This window comes from Brugia malayi (genome assembly GCF_000002995.4).
Source record: "Brugia malayi strain FR3 genome assembly, contig: Bm_v4_Chr2_contig_001, whole genome shotgun sequence".
NCBI classification, from domain to species: Eukaryota; Metazoa; Nematoda; class Chromadorea; order Rhabditida; family Onchocercidae; genus Brugia; species Brugia malayi.
In genome coordinates, this window is record NW_025062476.1 from 7827 (window position 1) to 27929 (window position 20103).

The window sequence follows — 20103 nt, forward strand, 5'->3', positions numbered from 1 at the left end:
CTAAGCCTAAGCCTAAGCCTAAGCCTAAGCCTAAGCCTAAGCCTAAGCCTAAGCCTAAGCCTAAGCCTAAGCCTAAGCCTAAGCCTAAGCCTAAGCCTAAGCCTAAGCCTAAGCCTAAGCCTAAGCCTAAGCCTAAGCCTAAGCCTAAGCCTAAGCCTAAGCCTAAGCCTAAGCCTAAGCCTAAGCCTAAGCCTAAGCCTAAGCCTAAGCCTAAGCCTAAGCCTAAGCCTAAGCCTAAGCCTAAGCCTAAGCCTAAGCCTAAGCCTAAGCCTAAGCCTAAGCCTAAGCCTAAGCCTAAGCCTAAGCCTAAGCCTAAGCCTAAGCCTAAGCCTAAGCCTAAGCCTAAGCCTAAGCCTAAGCCTAAGCCTAAGCCTAAGCCTAAGCCTAAGCCTAAGCCTAAGCCTAAGCCTAAGCCTAAGCCTAAGCCTAAGCCTAAGCCTAAGCCTAAGCCTAAAGCCTAAGCCTAAGCCTAAGCCTAAGCCTAAGCCTAAGCCTAAGCCTAAGCCTAAGCCTAAGCCTAAGCCTAAGCCTAAGCCTAAGCCTAAGCCTAAGCCTAAGCCTAAGCCTAAGCCTAAGCCTAAGCCTAAGCCTAAGCCTAAGCCTAAGCCTAAGCCTAAGCCTAAGCCTAAGCCTAAGCCTAAGCCTAAGCCTAAGCCTAAGCCTAAGCCTAAGCCTAAGCCTAAGCCTAAGCCTAAGCCTAAGCCTAAGCCTAAGCCTAAGCCTAAGCCTAAGCCTAAGCCTAAGCCTAAGCCTAAGCCTAAGCCTAAGCCTAAGCCTAAGCCTAAGCCTAAGCCTAAGCCTAAGCCTAAGCCTAAGCCTAAGCCTAAGCCTAAGCCTAAGCCTAAGCCTAAGCCTAAGCCTAAGCCTAAGCCTAAGCCTAAGCCTAAGCCTAAGCCTAAGCCTAAGCCTAAGCCTAAGCCTAAGCCTAAGCCTAAGCCTAAGCCTAAGCCTAAGCCTAAGCCTAAGCTAGCCTAAGCCTAAGCCTAAGCCTAAGCCTAAGCCTAAGCCTAAGCCTAAGCCTAAGCCTAAGCCTAAGCCTAAGCCTAAGCCTAAGCCTAAGCCTAAGCCTAAGCCTAAGCCTAAGCCTAAGCCTAAGCCTAAGCCTAAGCCTAAGCCTAAGCCTAAGCCTAAGCCTAAGCCTAAGCCTAAGCCTAAGCCTAAGCCTAAGCCTAAGCCTAAGCCTAAGCCTAAGCCTAAGCCTAAGCCTAAGCCTAAGCCTAAGCCTAAGCCTAAGCCTAAGCCTAAGCCTAAGCCTAAGCCTAAGCCTAAGCCTAAGCCCTAAGCCTAAGCCTAAGCCTAAGCCTAAGCCTAAGCCTAAGCCTAAGCCTAAGCCTAAGCCTAAGCCTAAGCCTAAGCCTAAGCCTAAGCCTAAGCCTAAGCCTAAGCCTAAGCCTAAGCCTAGCTAAGCCTAAGCCTAAGCCTAAGCCTAAGCCTAAGCCTAAGCCTAAGCCTAAGCCTAAGCCTAAGCCTAAGCCTAAGCCTAAGCCTAAGCCTAAGCCTAAGCCTAAGCCTAAGCCTAAGCCTAAGCCTAAGCCTAAGCCTAAGCCTAAGCCTAAGCCTAAGCCTAAGCCTAAGCCTAAGCCTAAGCCTAAGCCTAAGCCTAAGCCTAAGCCTAAGCCTAAGCCTAAGCCTAAGCCTAAGCCTAAGCCTAAGCCTAAGCCTAAGCCTAAGCCTAAGCCTAAGCCTAAGCCTAAGCCTAAGCCTAAGCCTAAGCCTAAGCCTAAGCCTAAGCCTAAGCCTAAGCCTAAGCCTAAGCCTAAGCCTAAGCCTAAGCCTAAGCCTAAGCCTAAGCCTAAGCCTAAGCCTAAGCCTAAGCCTAAGCCTAAGCCTAAGCCTAAGCCTAAAGCCTAAGCCTAAGCCTAAGCCTAAGCCTAAGCCTAAGCCTAAGCCTAAGCCTAAGCCTAAGCCTAAGCCTAAGCCTAAGCCTAAGCCTAAGCCTAAGCCTAAGCCTAAGCCTAAGCCTAAGCCTAAGCCTAAGCCTAAGCCTAAGCCTAAGCCTAAGCCTAAGCCTAAGCCTAAGCCTAAGCCTAAGCCTAAGCCTAAGCCTAAGCCTAAGCCTAAGCCTAAGCCTAAGCCTAAGCCTAAGCCTAAGCCTATAAGCCTAAGCCTAAGCCTAAGCCTAAGCCTAAGCCTAAGCCTAAGCCTAAGCCTAAGCCTAAGCCTAAGCCTAAGCCTAAGCCTAAGCCTAAGCCTAAGCCTAAGCCTAAGCCTAAGCCTAAGCCTAAGCCTAAGCCTAAGCCTAAGCCTAAGCCTAAGCCTAAGCCTAAGCCTAAGCCTAAGCCTAAGCCTAAGCCTAAAGCCTAAGCCTAAGCCTAAGCCTAAGCCTAAGCCTAAGCCTAAGCCTAAGCCTAAGCCTAAGCCTAAGCCTAAGCCTAAGCCTAAGCCTAAGCCTAAGCCTAAGCCTAAGCCTAAGCCTAAGCCTAAGCCTAAGCCTAAGCCTAAGCCTAAGCCTAAGCCTAAGCCTAAGCCTAAGCCTAAGCCTAAGCCTAAGCCTAAGCCTAAGCCTAAGCCTAAGCCTAAGCCTAAGCCTAAGCCTAAGCCTAAGCCTAAGCCTAAGCCTAAGCCTAAGCCTAAGCCTAAGCCTAAGCCTAAGCCTAAGCCTAAGCCTAAGCCTAAGCCTAAGCCTAAGCCTAAGCCTAAGCCTAAGCCTAAGCCTAAGCTAAGCCTAAGCCTAAGCCTAAGCCTAAGCCTAGCTAAGCCTAAGCTAAGCTAAGCCTAAGCCTAAGCCTAAGCCTAAGCCTAAGCCTAAGCCTAAGCCTAAGCCTAAGCCTAAGCCTAAGCCTAAGCCTAAGCCTAAGCCTAAAGCCTAAGCCTAAGCCTAAGCCTAAGCCTAAGCCTAAGCCTAAGCCTAAGCCTAAGCCTAAGCCTAAGCCTAAGCCTAAGCCTAAGCCTAAGCCTAAGCCTAAGCCTAAGCCTAAGCCTAAGCCTAAGCCTAAGCCTAAGCCTAAGCCTAAGCCTAAGCCTAAGCCTAAGCCTAAGCCTAAGCCTAAGCCTAAGCCTAAGCCTAAGCCTAAGCCTAAGCCTAAGCCTAAGCCTAAGCCTAAGCCTAAGCCTAAGCCTAAGCCTAAGCCTAAGCCTAAGCCTAAGCCTAAGCCTAAGCCTAAGCCTAAGCCTAAGCCTAAGCCTAAGCCTAAGCCTAAGCCTAAGCCTAAGCCTAAGCCTAAGCCTAAGCCTAAGCCTAAGCCTAAGCCTAAGCCTAAGCCTAAGCCTAAGCCTAAGCCTAAGCCTAAGCCTAAGCCTAAGCCTAAGCCTAAGCCTAAGCCTAAGCCTAAGCCTAAGCCTAAGCCTAAGCCTAAGCCTAAGCCTAAGCCTAAGCCTAAGCCTAAGCCTAAGCCTAAGCCTAAGCCTAAGCCTAAGCCTAAGCCTAAGCCTAAGCCTAAGCCTAAGCCTAAGCCTAAGCCTAAGCCTAAGCCTAAGCCTAAGCCTAAGCCTAAGCCTAAGCCTAAGCCTAAGCCTAAGCCTAAGCCTAAGCCTAAGCCTAAGCCTAAGCCTAAGCCTAAGCCTAAGCCTAAGCCTAAGCCTAAGCCTAAGCCTAAGCCTAAGCCTAAGCCTAAGCCTAAGCCTAAGCCTAAGCCTAAGCCTAAGCCTAAGCCTAAGCCTAAGCCTAAGCCTAAGCCTAAGCCTAAGCCTAAGCCTAAGCCTAAGCCTAAGCCTAAGCCTAAGCCTAAGCCTAAGCCTAAGCCTAAGCCTAAGCCTAAGCCTAAGCCTAAGCCTAAGCCTAAGCCTAAGCCTAAGCCTAAGCCTAAGCCCTAAGCCTAAGCCTAAGCCTAAGCCTAAGCCTAAGCCTAAGCCTAAGCCTAAGCCTAAGCCTAAGCCTAAGCCTAAGCCTAAGCCTAAGCCTAAGCCTAAGCCTAGCCTAAGCCTAAGCCTAAGCCTAAGCCTAAGCCTAAGCCTAAGCCTAAGCCTAAGCCTAAGCCTAAGCCTAAGCCTAAGCCTAAGCCTAAGCCTAAGCCTAAGCCTAAGCCTAAGCCTAAGCCTAAGCCTAAGCCTAAGCCTAAGCCTAAGCCTAAGCCTAAGCCTAAGCCTAAGCCTAAGCCTAAGCCTAAGCCTAAGCCTAAGCCTAAGCCTAAGCCTAAGCCTAAGCCTAAGCCTAAGCCTAAGCCTAAGCCTAAGCCTAAGCCTAAGCCTAAGCCTAAGCCTAAGCCTAAGCCTAAGCCTAAGCCTAAGCCTAAGCCTAAGCCTAAGCCTAAGCCTAAGCCTAAGCCTAAGCCTAAGCCTAAGCCTAAGCCTAAGCCTAAGCCTAAGCCTAAGCCTAAGCCTAAGCCTAAGCCTAAGCCTAAGCCTAAGCCTAAGCCTAAGCCTAAGCCTAAGCCTAAGCCTAAGCCTAAGCCTAAGCCTCATCAGCACGGGAAATATACAGAAAAAATTCCATTAGTGTAAGCGGAGTAAGCGTCACCCCGTCTGCACTCACTCCTAGACCCGCCCTGTACTTTCCAATGTCCGCCCATCTTCCGTATCTTACGCACCCCTGCTCTCCGAAGAAACGCCCGCATCCCTTCACCCGCCTGCCCTTTCCAATGTCCGACCGCTTTCCTCACCTTATTGGAGTAAGTGTTACCCTCCCCGTATTCCTAGACCCGCCCCCGTCTGCATTCGCCTTCCCAATGCCCATCCGTCGTCTCCCGTACCCCACGCATCCCTCCTCTCACATTTCTGAGACCTATCTATTCCTTCGAGACTTGGTGTCGCTAACTTGGCACAAGTAAAATCATAAAAAACACCAGAAAAACATTACAACGACAAAAATATGGCGATAAAAATATAGGAAACCATAAAATAAAAAACCTAACAAAAAAACATATCTAAAACATCTCAATTTAATTGCTAAGTACAAGAAAATAACTGAAAACTTAATACAAAAATGAAAAACTGACTCACCTGGTGTTCGTTCCTTTCGAGAACTTGCTTGTTGATCTATTTGCCAATCGAAGGGGTCCATCACAATGTACCAATACCACAATATCAACATCACCATGACGTCGAACAAGGTGAAACATCTCCAGCAACACTGAAAAAGTCATTAAGCTTTCGCCAACGAAACTCAAAATGTAGCAAAGAACACATCAAAGATACAAGATCAGTAAAAAACCAAATCTCCAAATTTGTGCACCAATATAACAAAAACATAAAATTGCCGCAATTCGTCCCACGAGTCATTTAATTAGCTAATAAAAAATTATAGAGAAGATGAAATCGAATTTAAAATGTCAAAATTCATGTTCAATTACACATACCTTCATGCGGTCCCAACCAAATGGAAGCTCGATGTCTTTTCCTTCCATTAGGTTTCCTGCAAATAATACAGTGCAAGTTTAATAATTGATAATCTAAAAAAAAAAAAAACTTTGCTCCTACAAACCCACTTAAATGAAGGTACTAGGAAGTAATAAAATCTCCAACCGCTCGACACGTCCGACTGCTCAGGAATGACTAAATGATGAGGATGTGGCGATATGTGTGCCACCCCGTCTGCGCCTTTGTCTGTGTGCACACATGGACAAAGAAGTCCTTTGTCCCAATAAGGTTAAGAGGGAAATGTGCAGGAGGGCGCGGGTCATTTTTAAAAGGACTGTATAGACCACCCTAAGGGAGTATAGAACCAATCGACTGGGTGAGTTGGGTTATGCATATGAGAAGCGAACGGGTGGACAGAGACATCAAAAGAAACCGTACTGTACAGGCACTCCGTTCGCCCTCAATGAGGGTATACCGAAAAGGGCAAAAGCGGGCCGGTGGGCGCACACAGTGGCTGGGCACACACATCCCCTTTATCACTACAAAATACGCATACATGTATAAGTAAAACTACTTAAAAAGAAAAACTAATCAAGCCCATCCGTTATCAACGCTAATTAACCCCGTCCGTCAAAAGAACAATACCATACACAGGCGGAATGATAACACATTTCATTCATAAATGCAAGTTAGAGACAATAAAAAAAGTACAGAAAACCATAAAATAAAAAGCTAAGGAAAAAGGCTAAACATAAAGATGAAAAATGGACTAACCTCCTTCTTTTCGAGATCTTCCTTGATGATATAATTGCCAATAACAGTTCGCCAACATTGCCAACAACACTAAATAAGTTACTAGGTTATCGCCAACGAATTCTGCAATAAATGATTTTCTTTACGACAACGATAAGCTGCAGCAATACAACAAAAATAGAAATTGGCCAAAAACCGTCCCAAGAAACATTCAATTAACTAATAGAAAATTAGAAAAAAAGTGAAGCCGAATTTAAGATATAACGAAATTCAAATTTTAGTACATCTACATCCATGCATTTCTCAACCAAATCCAACTTCGATGACCTTACGCTTTAAGAGTAATTTACTTAAAAAGATGACTTAAAAGTGTCTTAAAAATATAATAACAATTTAACCAAAAGAAAAAGTATAACTTAAAAAAGAGAAAAAAACTTTCCCCTAAAACGCAATATGAAAAGAATTATGGGAGAGTAATAAAACAAACGTCCGAACGCTCGACAGACCCGATTGCTCCACGAATGACCTGATGACGAGGATGTGGCTATATATATGTGCGCACAAGGACAAAGGAAGTCCTGTGTTTTTTAGAAAAGACTGTATAGGCCTAGGAGAGTACAGTGATGATCGACTGGGTAAATTGGGGGCTCATTGTTGGGGTGTGTGCGTCTGAGGAGCGAACGGGTGGGCAGACTCTTCAGTTCGCCTTCAGTGATGAGGTTAGGGCAGAAATGAGGGAAAGGGGTGGGGTAGGCATACGTGGAGGGTGGTACATCTTAAGAGACCGTACCGTAGTCACTGTGCTCGCCCTCAGTAAGGTTTGGGCAGAAATGAGGAAAAGAGTTAACGAGCGAGCGGGTGGATACACACATCTGAGAAGACCGTACCGTACAAGCGGCCATGAGCAGAAGGTTTAACGAGCGAGCGGGCACACACATTGGTCTTCATCATTAAAAAAATACATTTGAATAACTAGAATGACTAATAAAGAAGTTAAATGTAAGAAACATTATACTTAACAGGCAGTGATAAGTAAGAGCAATTCATTCACTCAAGAAAGTTAGAAATTAAATAATTAAAGCATTCAGTTAGCTAATGAAAGTCTTGGCTAGTTCGATAAATCCCCAATCCTAATTATTATTTCATAGTGACTGATATAATTGCACACTTATAAACAAACAACATTTAGCTAATAACTGAGCTACTAATAATTCACCCTTACTATATATGAAGATCAGGAGAATGGAAATAAAATAGTCAATTAAGTCCAAAATATATTTATTTTTAAATTAATTACATTTCTTCTGACGTTTTTGGCATTTAATTAAAATAGAATCGAGCGTTTTTAAAAATGTTTTCAACATTAAATCAACAAAATCTTGGAAATCTTGGAACTTTCCTAATAATCCATTTTTAAATTTGTAATTAAAATTATTTTTAATGCCAAAAAAAATTTTTAATCACTAATAATTGCAAATTTTTTTTTTACTTCAACATTGAAATATTACTCTAAAGTGGATTTTAGAAACTTTCTTTTTTGCTTAAATTCTCAAATATCTCCGCCAGAATATATACTGGTCAATACGAAACTCTTAGAAACTGTCGAACTTTCTTAATGATCCATATTTAAATGTACAAAAAAAAAAAAAAAAAAAAAAAAAAAAAACTAAGCATTAAGTTTAAAAAACTCTTGGAAACTCCCGAACTTTGCAAATAATCCATATTTAAATCTGCAATTAAAATTAATTTCATGTCAGAAATAAATTAAAATCAACACTAAAGGCAAATTTCATTAAATTTGTACATTAAAAGAATACCTTAAAGTGAATTTTATAAAGTTTCTTATTTGCATAAATGGTCAAATATCCCCAACAGAATGTATGAAGATCAGGAGAATGTAAGTAATATAGGCAATAAAGTTCAAAATATGTGAATTTTTCTATTGATCCATATTTAAATCTGCAATTAAAGTTAATTTCAATACCAAAAATAAATTAAAATCATCACTAATTGCAAATTTTATTAAATTTGTACATTGAAAGATTACTTCAGAAAATTCTATAAATTTCCTTCTCTGCAATTATATGTCAAATGCCCCAAACAGAATGTGTGCAGATCAAGAGCAGTGTAAATAAAATGATCAGATAAGTCCAAAATATATTTTATTTTTAAAGGAATTAAATTTTTATAACATTGTTGGCACTTAACTGAAACAGAATTTAGCAGATTTAAAAATTTTTTCAGCAATAAATTAACATAAACTCTTGCAAACTGTCGAATTTAAATCTGCAATTAAAATTAATTTCATGTCAGAAATAAATTAAAATCAGCACTAAAGGCAAATTTCATTAAATTTGTACATTAAAAGAATATCTTAAAGTGAATTTTATAAAGTTTCTTATTTGTATAAATGGTCAAATATCCCAAACAGAACATATAAAGATCAGGAGAATGCAAATAATATAGCCAATAAAGTTCAAAAGTGAACTTTTCTATTGATCCATATTTAAATCTGCAATTATTTTCAAAGTCAAAAATAAATTAAAATCACTAAATTTTGTAAAGTTTCTTTTCTCCATAAATTTCAAATATCCCCAACAGAATGTGTGAAGATCAAGGGGAATGCAAATAAAAATAATCAATTAAGTCCAAAATATATTTATTTTTCAATGAATTAAATTTTCATAACATTGTTGGCATTTAATTAAAACACAATTTAGCATTTTAAAAATTGTTTCAGCATTAAATTGACAGAAAAGCTCTTGGAAACTGTCGAATTTAAATCTGCAATTAAAATTAATTTCAATATCAAAAAAAAAAATTAAAATTGGCCTAAAAGCAATTTCCATTAAATTTGTACATTGAAAGAAAACTTTAAAGTGAATTTTATAAAGTTTCTTTTTTGCCTTAATTGTCAAATATCCTTAACAGAATACATGAAGAAGATTGCAAACCCCCGAAATTCAGTTATACTCAGATTATATACAGATTACAATTCAGTTATACCCAGATTATAATTCAGTTTTACTCAAACACTTAAAAAATTAAAGTATTTTAATTTTTTAGCATAAAAAAGTGGCAAAAAACATTAAAAATAAAAAATATTAAAATAAAATATTAAAAAAAAAATAAAAATATATAGTAATGTTCTATCATATGTAAATAGAGAACAAAAAAAAACTTTTTTCATCAAAAAAATATTTATATTAAAATTACTTTTGCTCATATGTTGCTGTGATTCTCTGATTGAAAAGACAAAATCATTTTAATTGTTTTAAAGTTTTTTTTTATTTCTATTGTTAAATTTATGTTAATTGGTGAATGATTCCTTTGTAAGAATGCAACTTCTCTAAAACTGTAATTTTATCTCAGAAACAAGATTTCTGTGGCTATTATTAAAAAGCAAATTCAATATTTTTTTCTGCTTCGTTTAAAAAAAGATGCTCTCAAAGCGTTTGTTTATCATTTATTTATTATTATAAAACTTCATCGATTCTTATTATTACCTTCAATTTACTTATGAATCCATTTCATTTCAAAGTGGAAAAAGAGACAATTTATTTTAGATCTATAAAAAAATCTAACTTTTTTCTTGATCATTATTGAAATAATTTCAGAGCAAAATAAAATACTCACTTTAGCATATAATTTAATAATTTCGATTTAACATTTAACAGGAACAAAATCATACTTTGGAAAAAATAAAAGAAATTAAAAGTATTTTTCACAAGCAAAATTGATTCATCAGTTTCTTTTTTCATGTGTATGCATGAATGAATTATCAAATAATTTAAAATAGCTATGGAATATTGTTGTAATTCAGTTAAAATTAATTCAATAAATGCAGAATATTTGTTGAATATCGCTGATGCTTTTCAAGTAATTCAAAAATCAAATTTATTATAAGAGCAATCAAAAAAGAAGGAAGGAAAGGAAGAAATTTAAAATAATAAACAAAATGAGAAAAATGTGCTGATTTTTTTTTAGAATTAATGGATCTAAATTATTTCATTTTTCGTATAAAAATTTTTTATCAATTGAAATTTCTTTCTTTATTTTTTTATATCCTAAAAAAAAGGATAAGTAAGCAAAAAGCTTTCCATTATTGATAACATTTTGAAATACCGAAATGGAGAGATTAAAATTGGGAAATTATTACCGATTGTAAATTATTGTAATCTAAAATTGAACAGACAGATCTTTCAGTAACTTACTTGTAATAACAGATAATACATTATTTTTTTTCTTTTTTTAAATTATAGCAAATATTTTTTCTCTTGCTTTTTTCTTTTAAATTTTAACAAACCTTTTCAACTACTTTTTCTTCCTCATTTTCAATTCGATTTTAACTGAAATTTCAATTATTTTTATAATGCACTGCAGATAGGTAAATAATTGATTGCTAACATTAAACATTTTAATGACTGGTTCATTGTATGTTTATATTATTTGCTGAATTTCTTTTCCATTTATTTAAATACTTTATGCTTTTTCCTTCTGGTATTTTCCTTTATTTCAAACAGTGTATAAAGCAAGGCAAGAGAGAGAGAGAGAGAGAGAGAAAAAAAAGATGAAAATAGTAAAAGACAATCTTTTTTTAAATTTATGAAACATTTGAAAATTTTGCACAATTTTATTTATATTTTTTTTTCTTGGTAAGTTTTTTTATTAATATAATTTTACTGGGCGAAGAAAAAAGAATAAGGAATAAAAGACTGTTTTGGCAAATATTGTTTATTTGCGATAATTAATTTGTCGTTGATTAATTGGTGCAATAATTTTAATATTTTTCATGACTTCCTTTTTTTTTTTTTTTCTTTAGAAGAATTAAAATAGGCAATTGGGAAAAATGAATATGAACTATATTATTAGATTAATGATATTATTATTGCTTGCTACGATGTGCCACCTGTTTACATTGGGAATCAAATGATCAATTAAATAATTTTCACCCTTTTACAAAATTTATCACGAAATGGAAAAGAGGATTACTGTAATTTGTATGAGGAATAAACAAATATTTCAAGATGTCATTCAAAATGTCATGATATGATTGATTATTTCATTTACTGATTATTTATTATTATTAATTATCTCATCTGTTAATTATATGCTACTCTTATCATTTCATTTGCTGAATTTCGCTTCTTGATTTAAAATTAAATTGAAAAAAAAATGAGAATAATTTTAATTAAATATGGTAAATGTGCAGTTATTATATATGTACAAAAAGGATTGAATTATTACAGTTTGAAAATGGAACAATTGCTATTGTCAAACATACAATTCATTTCGGCTGACTGACTAACAACATTCTTAATAATTTCAAAAGATTTTTAATTTAAAGTGACATATCTTAATAAGTACCAGAAAAATTACTTATGAGGCCATCCTATCATCTGTGGTCATCAATATCAATTATAATTTCTTAATTATTTTTCTTTCATCTATGCCATCATTATTATTTAAAATTTAAATAACTTTACTAAAACGAAAGGTCATCTTAACTTCCTTAATATTCTAATAGAGAGATAAATTACGTATTTAATTTATTTTTGTCATATTTATTGCAAATGTCAGTTCCGTCGGTTAAATCTTAAAATTTGAAGTCGAAAATTTTAAATATATGTAATATTTTATTAACCCATCAACCGATTGATTGGTTGCTATGTAAAATATATTAATGAATATTTTTTTTGTTATTAGATCCTTTTTTGAATCAGATTTATCTATCACAAAATTTGATCAGATATTTACATTTGATCGAAAAATTTAATGTCAAATTCTTAAGTGTATTATGTATCACTTTCGCTTTGTGGTCATTACGAGACAGAAATGTTATACAAGTAATACACATATACACCCAGTAGTAGTTATAAAAGATTGTGTGTAATGTATATTTGGCTTGAATGTAATACTGGCACTTGAAATGACTCCTAAACAGATACTTGAACTTGGCCTAAATTGTCGTCAAATTTGGGATTCAGTCTGAACATAACTTGTGGCTTAGAGTCGAATTGAACTTTCGTATATTCAAGAACATATCTTATTTGTTATTGTAGTTGATGTAGACTAATGCGTTTTTTTGTTATTTTTCCTTTTTTTGAATCAGATTTATCTATCACAAAAATTAGACCCATTTTAACGAATGATAGATCTATTGTAACGATTTTATTTGCTAACACCACAATATATAGGTATTAATTTAAGCAACAATACTGATAATTTCGTGAAGTATTTAATAAATTAATGGGGAAGTAAACTGAATGGTTAGTGAGAGAGTGCAGCCGAATTGTAGCTTACTGATAAAGAAAAACTGGTAAAAACTGATCAAGACAAATCTTTATACAGTGGTCATTGACTTGCAACAACAGCATGATTATTAAGTAAGGAACTATTAGATAACTTTGCTCTTCATATTGAAAGAGTTCTAATATTGTAGCTTCCCAAAGGTTGGCTATCAGTTTATAAGAATATTTTGACATTGCAAATACATTTGATTTGGAACATAGGAGTAATTTTTAACATATTAAATAATGCACCTTTTATTATCAGATGAAAATGTCTAGAAAGTAGATAAGCTCAACTACAATAGAAAGATGAGTGTTGGAATGATTGCTTACATAAAGTATAATTTGAAACAGTTTTACATTTCTAATGTTTAATTAAAACGAATTTTAGCTTTATATTATGAATTAATACAATTTATTTGATATATTTTGTAAGTTATTTAAAAAGTTATTTTGTAAGTTAAGTTATTTAAAAGTTCGCGAGATTGTTTTGACATATAAATTGGTACTTGAAATGGAAGTTCGCAACTAAATGAAGTTTAATTGGTACTTGAAAATGTATATGGGAAGTCATAAATTTCTGTTACTGAATTAATGCCATTTCTACTTTTTTTACACTACATTAACAACTAACAGCGACAACAAAAAAATAAATAGATAATAAATAATTGTCACGGATTTTAATATCGATATATCGAGAAGCACTAAATAAATGTTAATGATGCTTAATATAGCAATCCATTGATGTCTTTTACAATTTATCGTAATGGTTTAACTGACCTTTGATTTTATATTAATTCACATACTATGAGCATCTATCTTGTAATGTCTATTGTAATTACAGTAGCTACACATCATGTTGTCTAGACAACCCATTGTACTTACCTTTGTGATATCCATTGTAAAACCTATTGTTAAAGTAACTCATTACTATGTCTAGACAATTTATCCTTTGTACGAAAATTTCTAATTATAAACCACTCCCACATCTTAACACATATAATGTAAGATATGATTGTTACAATGTATAAGGGTTGTCGTGAAAGGTTGTCTGTTGGTTGATATTCGAATTGTTTGCAATACAGTAGAAGGATTAATAAGTCTTTATTTTTCGCAAACGTAGTATTAATAAACAGAGCAGTAAAAGAAGAGAAGAAATTTTTAATAAAGAAGAAGATTGGAGGAGTTGATCTTGGTTAAACGAGCATAGTCGACAATGATGATAATTAATGGTTTTGTTTATTAGGATTGAATTTATATGAGTGAGGATTGGGTGTGTCTAAGATAAAATCACATGTGTAAAGAATTTAAAGTGTTTACTACGAAGAGATTAAAAATACATGTGTGAATACCGTAGGATTGTTTACAATTTAAAAAGAGATATGATTTATGATACTATGAAATTGGTTAGAAGTTTTCGCGAAATTATAATTCGCGACACTCCCGAAGGGGGAGAGAAATTGTTTTAAGATGTAATTTTGAGAGAGTGATTTTGAGGTATATAGCTAAATGTACGGAGTTTAATAGGTGGGATTTCTTCTTTAGTTATGAATTGAGTGTGTGGTGATTCTGTAGGGAGAGTAATAATGGTAGCTTGATTTGAATTTCGTTTTGAAGTATTACAAAGAAGGGATTGAACTAATTTAAATTTACACTTAATAATAACTAAAATAGTTAATATTGTCACGATAACTATACAGATAAAAATCAATTTCCAATGTGTTATCACGTTTTCAAATTCTTCTTCTATCGGTAGAACAATTTCATTGAATTCCTTTTCCATTTGTTTGATAATTTCTTTTCCTTCTTCAGAGATTTCTTGCCAAAAGAGTTCATCTTTCATTTGATGTGGTATTGAATTAATTGTTTTTTGAGTTTGAGTTAGGATTTCCAATTCTGCATTAATTCTCTCAATTTCAAACTTACTTATTAAATCTCCTTTGAATTCGATATTTTCAATTGTTGATTGTTCTGATTTGCAAGGAGCCACCATCAAATTTCCGTTAATTCTTTTAGTTATCACATCGTTTCTTTGAAGTATTAGTTTCGTGGCAAGAGTAGGATTGCTGATTGATAGCCATTTGATCAAAAGTAATAAGTTATTTCTGTTTTGGCAACTTCTCTGCTGTGTTTCTTTGAGTTGTTGAAGGAATTCTTGTCTTAGTGAATCAGAAAGGTATTGAAGTTTTACGTTTTCAGGATCGTACTTTCTATCCGGAGACTTTTCCATCATCAATAGTTTGTTTGTTACTCTTCGTTTGAATTTTGTAGTAGAGTTCGAGTCATCTTCAACGTCTAGTTCAATAACTATATCGCCCTGCATTAAAATTGGAGAGGTGAATCTACAATTTTTGGTGTTTAATATAGGGGGATTTTTATCAATTATAAGCGATGCTTGTATCTCATCGATGATGAAGTGGTTGTTATACTTTGTAGCCTTGAATCTTCCGATCTTTCGATATAAACAATGATTGGTCGTATCATTGCTATTCCATATGATAATGATAGTATTCGTTATGCATTCACCCTTTTGTGTCAAACAGTCTTTTATATCTTCAAGGTTAGAGACTAACCCTCTTCCATCGTAGATGAGAATTTCTCCTTGAGTTAATATGAAGTTTGAAGTTGATTGACAGTTAACTCCTAACCATCCATAGGAGTATTGTATTTCCTTATTCGTTATCCATTGATTAGGAGAAGATTGAATCAGTCCAATTCCGTTCATTTGTTTTCGAATATTTAAATATCTGCAGAATTGTGAAGAAGTTGCGGTAGTAGACGTATGGTCTGACACCACCGATAGCGATATTCTGAGAAAGGCTTTCGTGCATACAGTCCGTGTAATGTTACTACATTTTATAGCTGGTATTCTTACATGGGTGCGTGTGTACACATCCACTTTGTGATATGTAGCATTTTTGTGAATAATTTCTTCACAATTCCATTTTTCAGGAATATTAAAGGGTACTCCAGTAATCCAATTACAGCTATTGTTAGCTAATACCTGTCTTGGTATTAATGACATCATCGTTATCAATGATAAAGTTTTTATCAAAAGATTAGACTTGTCCTTAGCGTAAATTGTAGTTTGTGATTTTTTAGCACTTCTGGTTCGTCGAGCAATGGGTTCTTCTGGTTCATCTTCCACTTTTTCTTCTTTATCTTCAGTAGCATCTATTTCCATAGGATAAAGCATATTTATTGATCGATCGATTTGTTTCCCATTCGGTAATTGTATTGTTGCACTCCTTATTTTTCCATCCCATCCTCGATTAATTTTTATTATCCTTGCCAATTTCCATACACCACGAGGTATTTCTGGTTCATTTAGTAATACTATCTCATTTTCATGTGGTACTCTTTTTTCTATTATTCTAGGTGATTTTAATTCTCTTTGTGTGCGTTCTCTAAGACTTGTAAGATATTCTTCTTTCCACAACTTCCAAAAGACATTTAATGTGTTAAGAGTGGTAGTCCAATACTTGACTAATTTATCTTTAGTCTTTATTGTATAAGGGGTATATTCATCTTGGTCACTATCATAATTTATTGGTAGATCTAATGAAGCCATAGGTGATATAAAATCAATTGGACGAATGATTCTGTAGTCGTCAAACCCTACATAAGTTAATGGACGGGTATTAAGGATTCCTTCTATTTCAACTATTAATGTTATTAATTCTCCTTCCTTTAGAAGTTTTCTTCCTATTGCTCTTCTTAATGCCCTTTTTGTGAGTCCTATAAGTCTTTCATATACACCACCCCCCCCCCCCCCCCCCCATGATGCTCTTGGTATAGTATTTTTCCATATCATACCCTTTGTAGCCAAAAAGTTAGCGTTTTCTTCCATAATGATTTTGAAAACCAGTTGAAATTGGCTTGCATTATCGCTTAATATTAATTTTGGATATCCACGTCGAGCGATAAATCTTCTTAAAACATGCGAAAAATTCTCGGCAGATAAATTCTCCGCCATTTCAAGATGTACTGCTCTGGTAGTGAAGCACGTAAAAAGTGCTATCCATCTTTTGACTAGACCAGTATTAGATTTGACTGAAAGAGGACCCATATAATCAAGGCCGACTTGTTCGAAGGTCCTTGATCGTTTTACTCGTGTTTCTGGTAAACTTGGCATCGCTGGCAGTTTAAACGGTTTAGCTTTCCAGCGAATGCAATAACAGCATAGGTTTATAATTCGTTTTACAGCAGCTCTTCCTTTCGGTATTCAATATTTTCGTCTTAATTCAGATAACGTATGTGCAATACCTGCGTGATATAATTCATTATGCTTGTGTAAAATAATAAGATCAGTAGTATAATTATGATTCGGTAAATATATAGGATATTTGCTTTCGTCCATTAATTCTGATTTTTCCAGTCGGCTCCTTAATTTCCATAAGTTATCACTTTCATCTAGATATAGATTCCATTTTTCCTTTTCGTCCTCCGTTAGCAATCGTGGTTGGGCCTGTCTGATCAGCATAGTCTCTGCTATATCGTAATCAACTTTAGTCATATATTTCTTTTTTACGGATAATGGTTCTAGCCACACTAATTTCTTTTTGCAGGTTTGTTTAATAAATCTAAAAGTCCAAACAGTTACTCGAACTAGTTTTGTCCAACTGCTGAAGCGACATACGTCAATAAATTCAATTATATTCCTTTTAAAGGTTTGAGTCATCTTTGTTAAATTCAAAGCAATTGTTTCTGCAAATTCATCGTTTCCTAAATAGTGAAGTTTGCACTTTGGCCATTCAGATTTCTTGAGTTCCAACCATCGAGGTCCTTTCCACCATTGTTTACAATTTTGGAGTTTAAGTGGTGATACTCCTTTGGTGGCTATATCTGCTGGATTTTGATCACTTGGTATGTAATTTAATTCGAAGTTAGATTTCCTTATTTCTTCGATGCGATTTTGTATAAATCTGGGAAGCAGCTTTGTATAATTCTGTATCCAGTAAAGAACACATTTTGAATCCGTCCACAAAGTAACTTGATTATTTTCAAGATTTAATTGTTTCAATACGAACTGAGCTGCTCTTACTCCAATTAGTACAGATAATAATTCAAGTCTAGGAATTGACATACCTTTTATTGGAGCAATTCGAGATTTAGCATAAATCAAAAATGAATTCGAATATGTGTTTTGATATCCATGATTGAGAATATAAATAGCTGCAGATTAGGCAACTTTCGAAGCGTCAGTAAATATATGGAATTCTGTTAATTGTGAAGTTTCCATTATAAATCTTGGCAGCTCTATTATATTTGTTGGCCATTCTTTGATGAGATTTATCTACTGTTGTTCGTCCTGTTTGTTTAAAGATTGATCCCATGGAATGTTTTCTTTCTATAAGTGTTGTATGAATAATTTAAGTTTGATCATTATAGGAACGAGAAGACCCAATGGATCGTATTGGGAGGCTATGAATTGTAGGATAGTCCTCTTTGTTAAACTTTTTCCTATCCATGGTTTCAGTGTCACACGGATAATATCTCGTTCATGGTTCCATTTAAGACCAAGAAAATTTTCCTGATTTGTTTGGCTTAGGTCGCATTCAGCTATTCTTTCATTGAATTCTTCGTCATTTGAAAGAAATTCTCTTATGTTCATCGATGCTTCAGCAAAAATTTCTTTCGTTCTTTCATATTTATATAAGGCCTCTTCTGTTCCATTTGCTGATATAATAACGTTGTCTACATATAAGTTCTTTCTTATCTCCCATGCCAATTCACTACCATGATTTTCTAGGTGGTAATTTAATGTTGCTGCTAACAAGAAAGGTGAGGATATTATTCCAAAAGGAACTCTCTTAAATCGGTAACATTTTATATTTTCATTGGTTAGTTCTTTATCAATATCATCCAACCAAAGAAAACGTGTACAATTTCTTTCCTCATTTTGTAGTTCTAGTTGTAAAAATGCCTTTTCGATATCAGCGGTTATTACTATTTTCATCATCCGAAAACGTAATATTACTCCAACTAAATCCGGTAACATTACTGGACCTCGATATAGTACTTCATTTAAGCTTTTAAAACCTTTGTGATGTGCTGAAGCATCATATACTATTCTTAATTTAGTTGTTGATTTACTGGGAGTTAATACTTCATGATGTGGTAAGTAATGAATAACGCCTACCTCATCCTTTGGAGGTACTTCTTCAATTATACCTGAGTGTAGTTGATCCATAAGTATTTGATGATATGAATGGAGATTTGAATTATGTTGTAGGCGGTTGATCAAATTCTTCAATCGTCCCAGACATAATCCATAATTATTGCTTAATTTTTGTTTGGAGTCTTTCCATGGCCAACAAACCTGATATCTTCCACCCTGCTTGATGATGGTCCGTTTGAAATGCTTTAAAGCTTGATCATCATCATCATCTTGAGGTGATTCTTGGATACCAATCGTCTCTAATTTCCAAAATTTTTCTAGCTCCGTGCTAATATTGACGTTTGTAGAATATACTACTTCTTTAGGATATAATTCGTTCTTGCAAAGTTTCTTAATATCTCCATTTCCAGCAATCATTGGACCAACTTTTGATTGAACCAACATATGTCCTGATTTCAATTCCCTAATTTCTCGTAGGTTAATAAATTTGAAAAAATAGTCAGCTCCAATCAATACGTCAGGTTTTTTCCAATAATTTGTCAAATTTTGAATTTGAAATTCATTTGATGCCTCCACTACCTGCAGTTCGTTTGTTAGATAATCAATTATATTTGCTTGTAGTTGTATGATTTCGCTTTCGGTAGTTAGCACATTTAGTTGTATGCGAGCAGTGGGACATGATTTCGGTTCTTTCATACCAAATGGAGCTATTCTCATAATTTGAGTTTCTGTTTCGGTTAACTTTAATTGACGTGATAATTTTTTGGAGATGAAGGAGAGTTGCGACCCAATATCAAATAATGCAAGGGTATTTTGTTGTAGTTGAGGTTGTGATGGATTAAAAACCTTAATCTCCTTACATAAAAGTAAGGTTTCCTTTGTCTGTTTGGATCGAGTTGTCAATGTGAAGTTATAGAGAGAAGTTGAACAATCCTTTCGTTTCGAAGGTCCAATTCTTTCATGCTCTTCATTTCTTTGAGACATTGTATTGTTTAAAGAAAGTGAATTCCTTTTATTACATAAAGCACTATTATGTGAGCTTTTGCAATAAAAACATTGTTTTTTGACATTACAATTCTGTCCTTTGTGACTGTCTCTAAGACAAATAGTACATTTCTTCAACACTTTGAGACGACTAAGCCGAGCATTGAGAGTTGTGTAGTTCACGCAATCGCTGTCCCAATGATCTTGATTGCAAAATACACATGGTCGTCTTTTCGTTGTTGTAATTTTCGAAGTATTTTGATTATCTTTTATTGTCGACAATGCTGAAGTTCCTCCGGGATTGTATCGTTGTTTTTGTTCCGGTTTGGTAGTTGTAGATTTAATATTGAGTTGAGTGAGTGAATGTTGACAGTTTCTAATCTGTTCATTCACATTGACTAAACTTGTTAAAAAGTTTCTTAGTTTGAGAATTGACCAAGACATGTCTTTCTTTTTATGTTTATATATTTTATTTAATATCCATAATGGCAACTTGCTCTCGACCAAGATTTCAATATTTGAGTGCTCAAGGCTTTCTCCTAGAGCTTCTAACTGGCGCAGTACTCGTTCTATATTTTCAATTGTTCCAATCCATTCTCTTTCATTTCTTTTAATTGATTGGAGTTCGTTGTAGAGTAATGTTGTTACTATTGAGTGATCGCCATATTTTTCATTGAGCAGTTTTCTGATGACTTCATAATTCTCTGGAGCTATATCATA

The 20103-nt window shown here is 35.0% G+C and overlaps 2 protein-coding genes across 2 annotated transcripts; one reads left to right on the top strand and one right to left on the bottom strand.

Annotated features, from left to right (window-relative positions):
- Positions 1-2699: 2699 nt before the first annotated feature.
- Bm10033 (Uncharacterized protein) lies at positions 2700-5282 on the bottom strand (the record flags this gene model as incomplete). Its single annotated transcript, XM_043077898.1, has 3 exons — positions 2700-3742; positions 4879-5008; positions 5235-5282. 3 exons carry the CDS (start codon positions 5280-5282, stop codon positions 2700-2702), a joined length of 1221 nt encoding a protein of 406 aa, XP_042933832.1.
- A 211-nt stretch (positions 5283-5493) lies between these two features.
- Positions 5494-5799, top strand: Bm17440 (Uncharacterized protein; the record flags this gene model as incomplete). The annotated part of the gene is made up of 2 exons (XM_043077899.1): positions 5494-5523; positions 5578-5799. 2 exons carry the CDS (start codon positions 5494-5496, stop codon positions 5797-5799), a joined length of 252 nt encoding a protein of 83 aa, XP_042933833.1.
- Positions 5800-20103: the final 14304 nt, after the last annotated feature.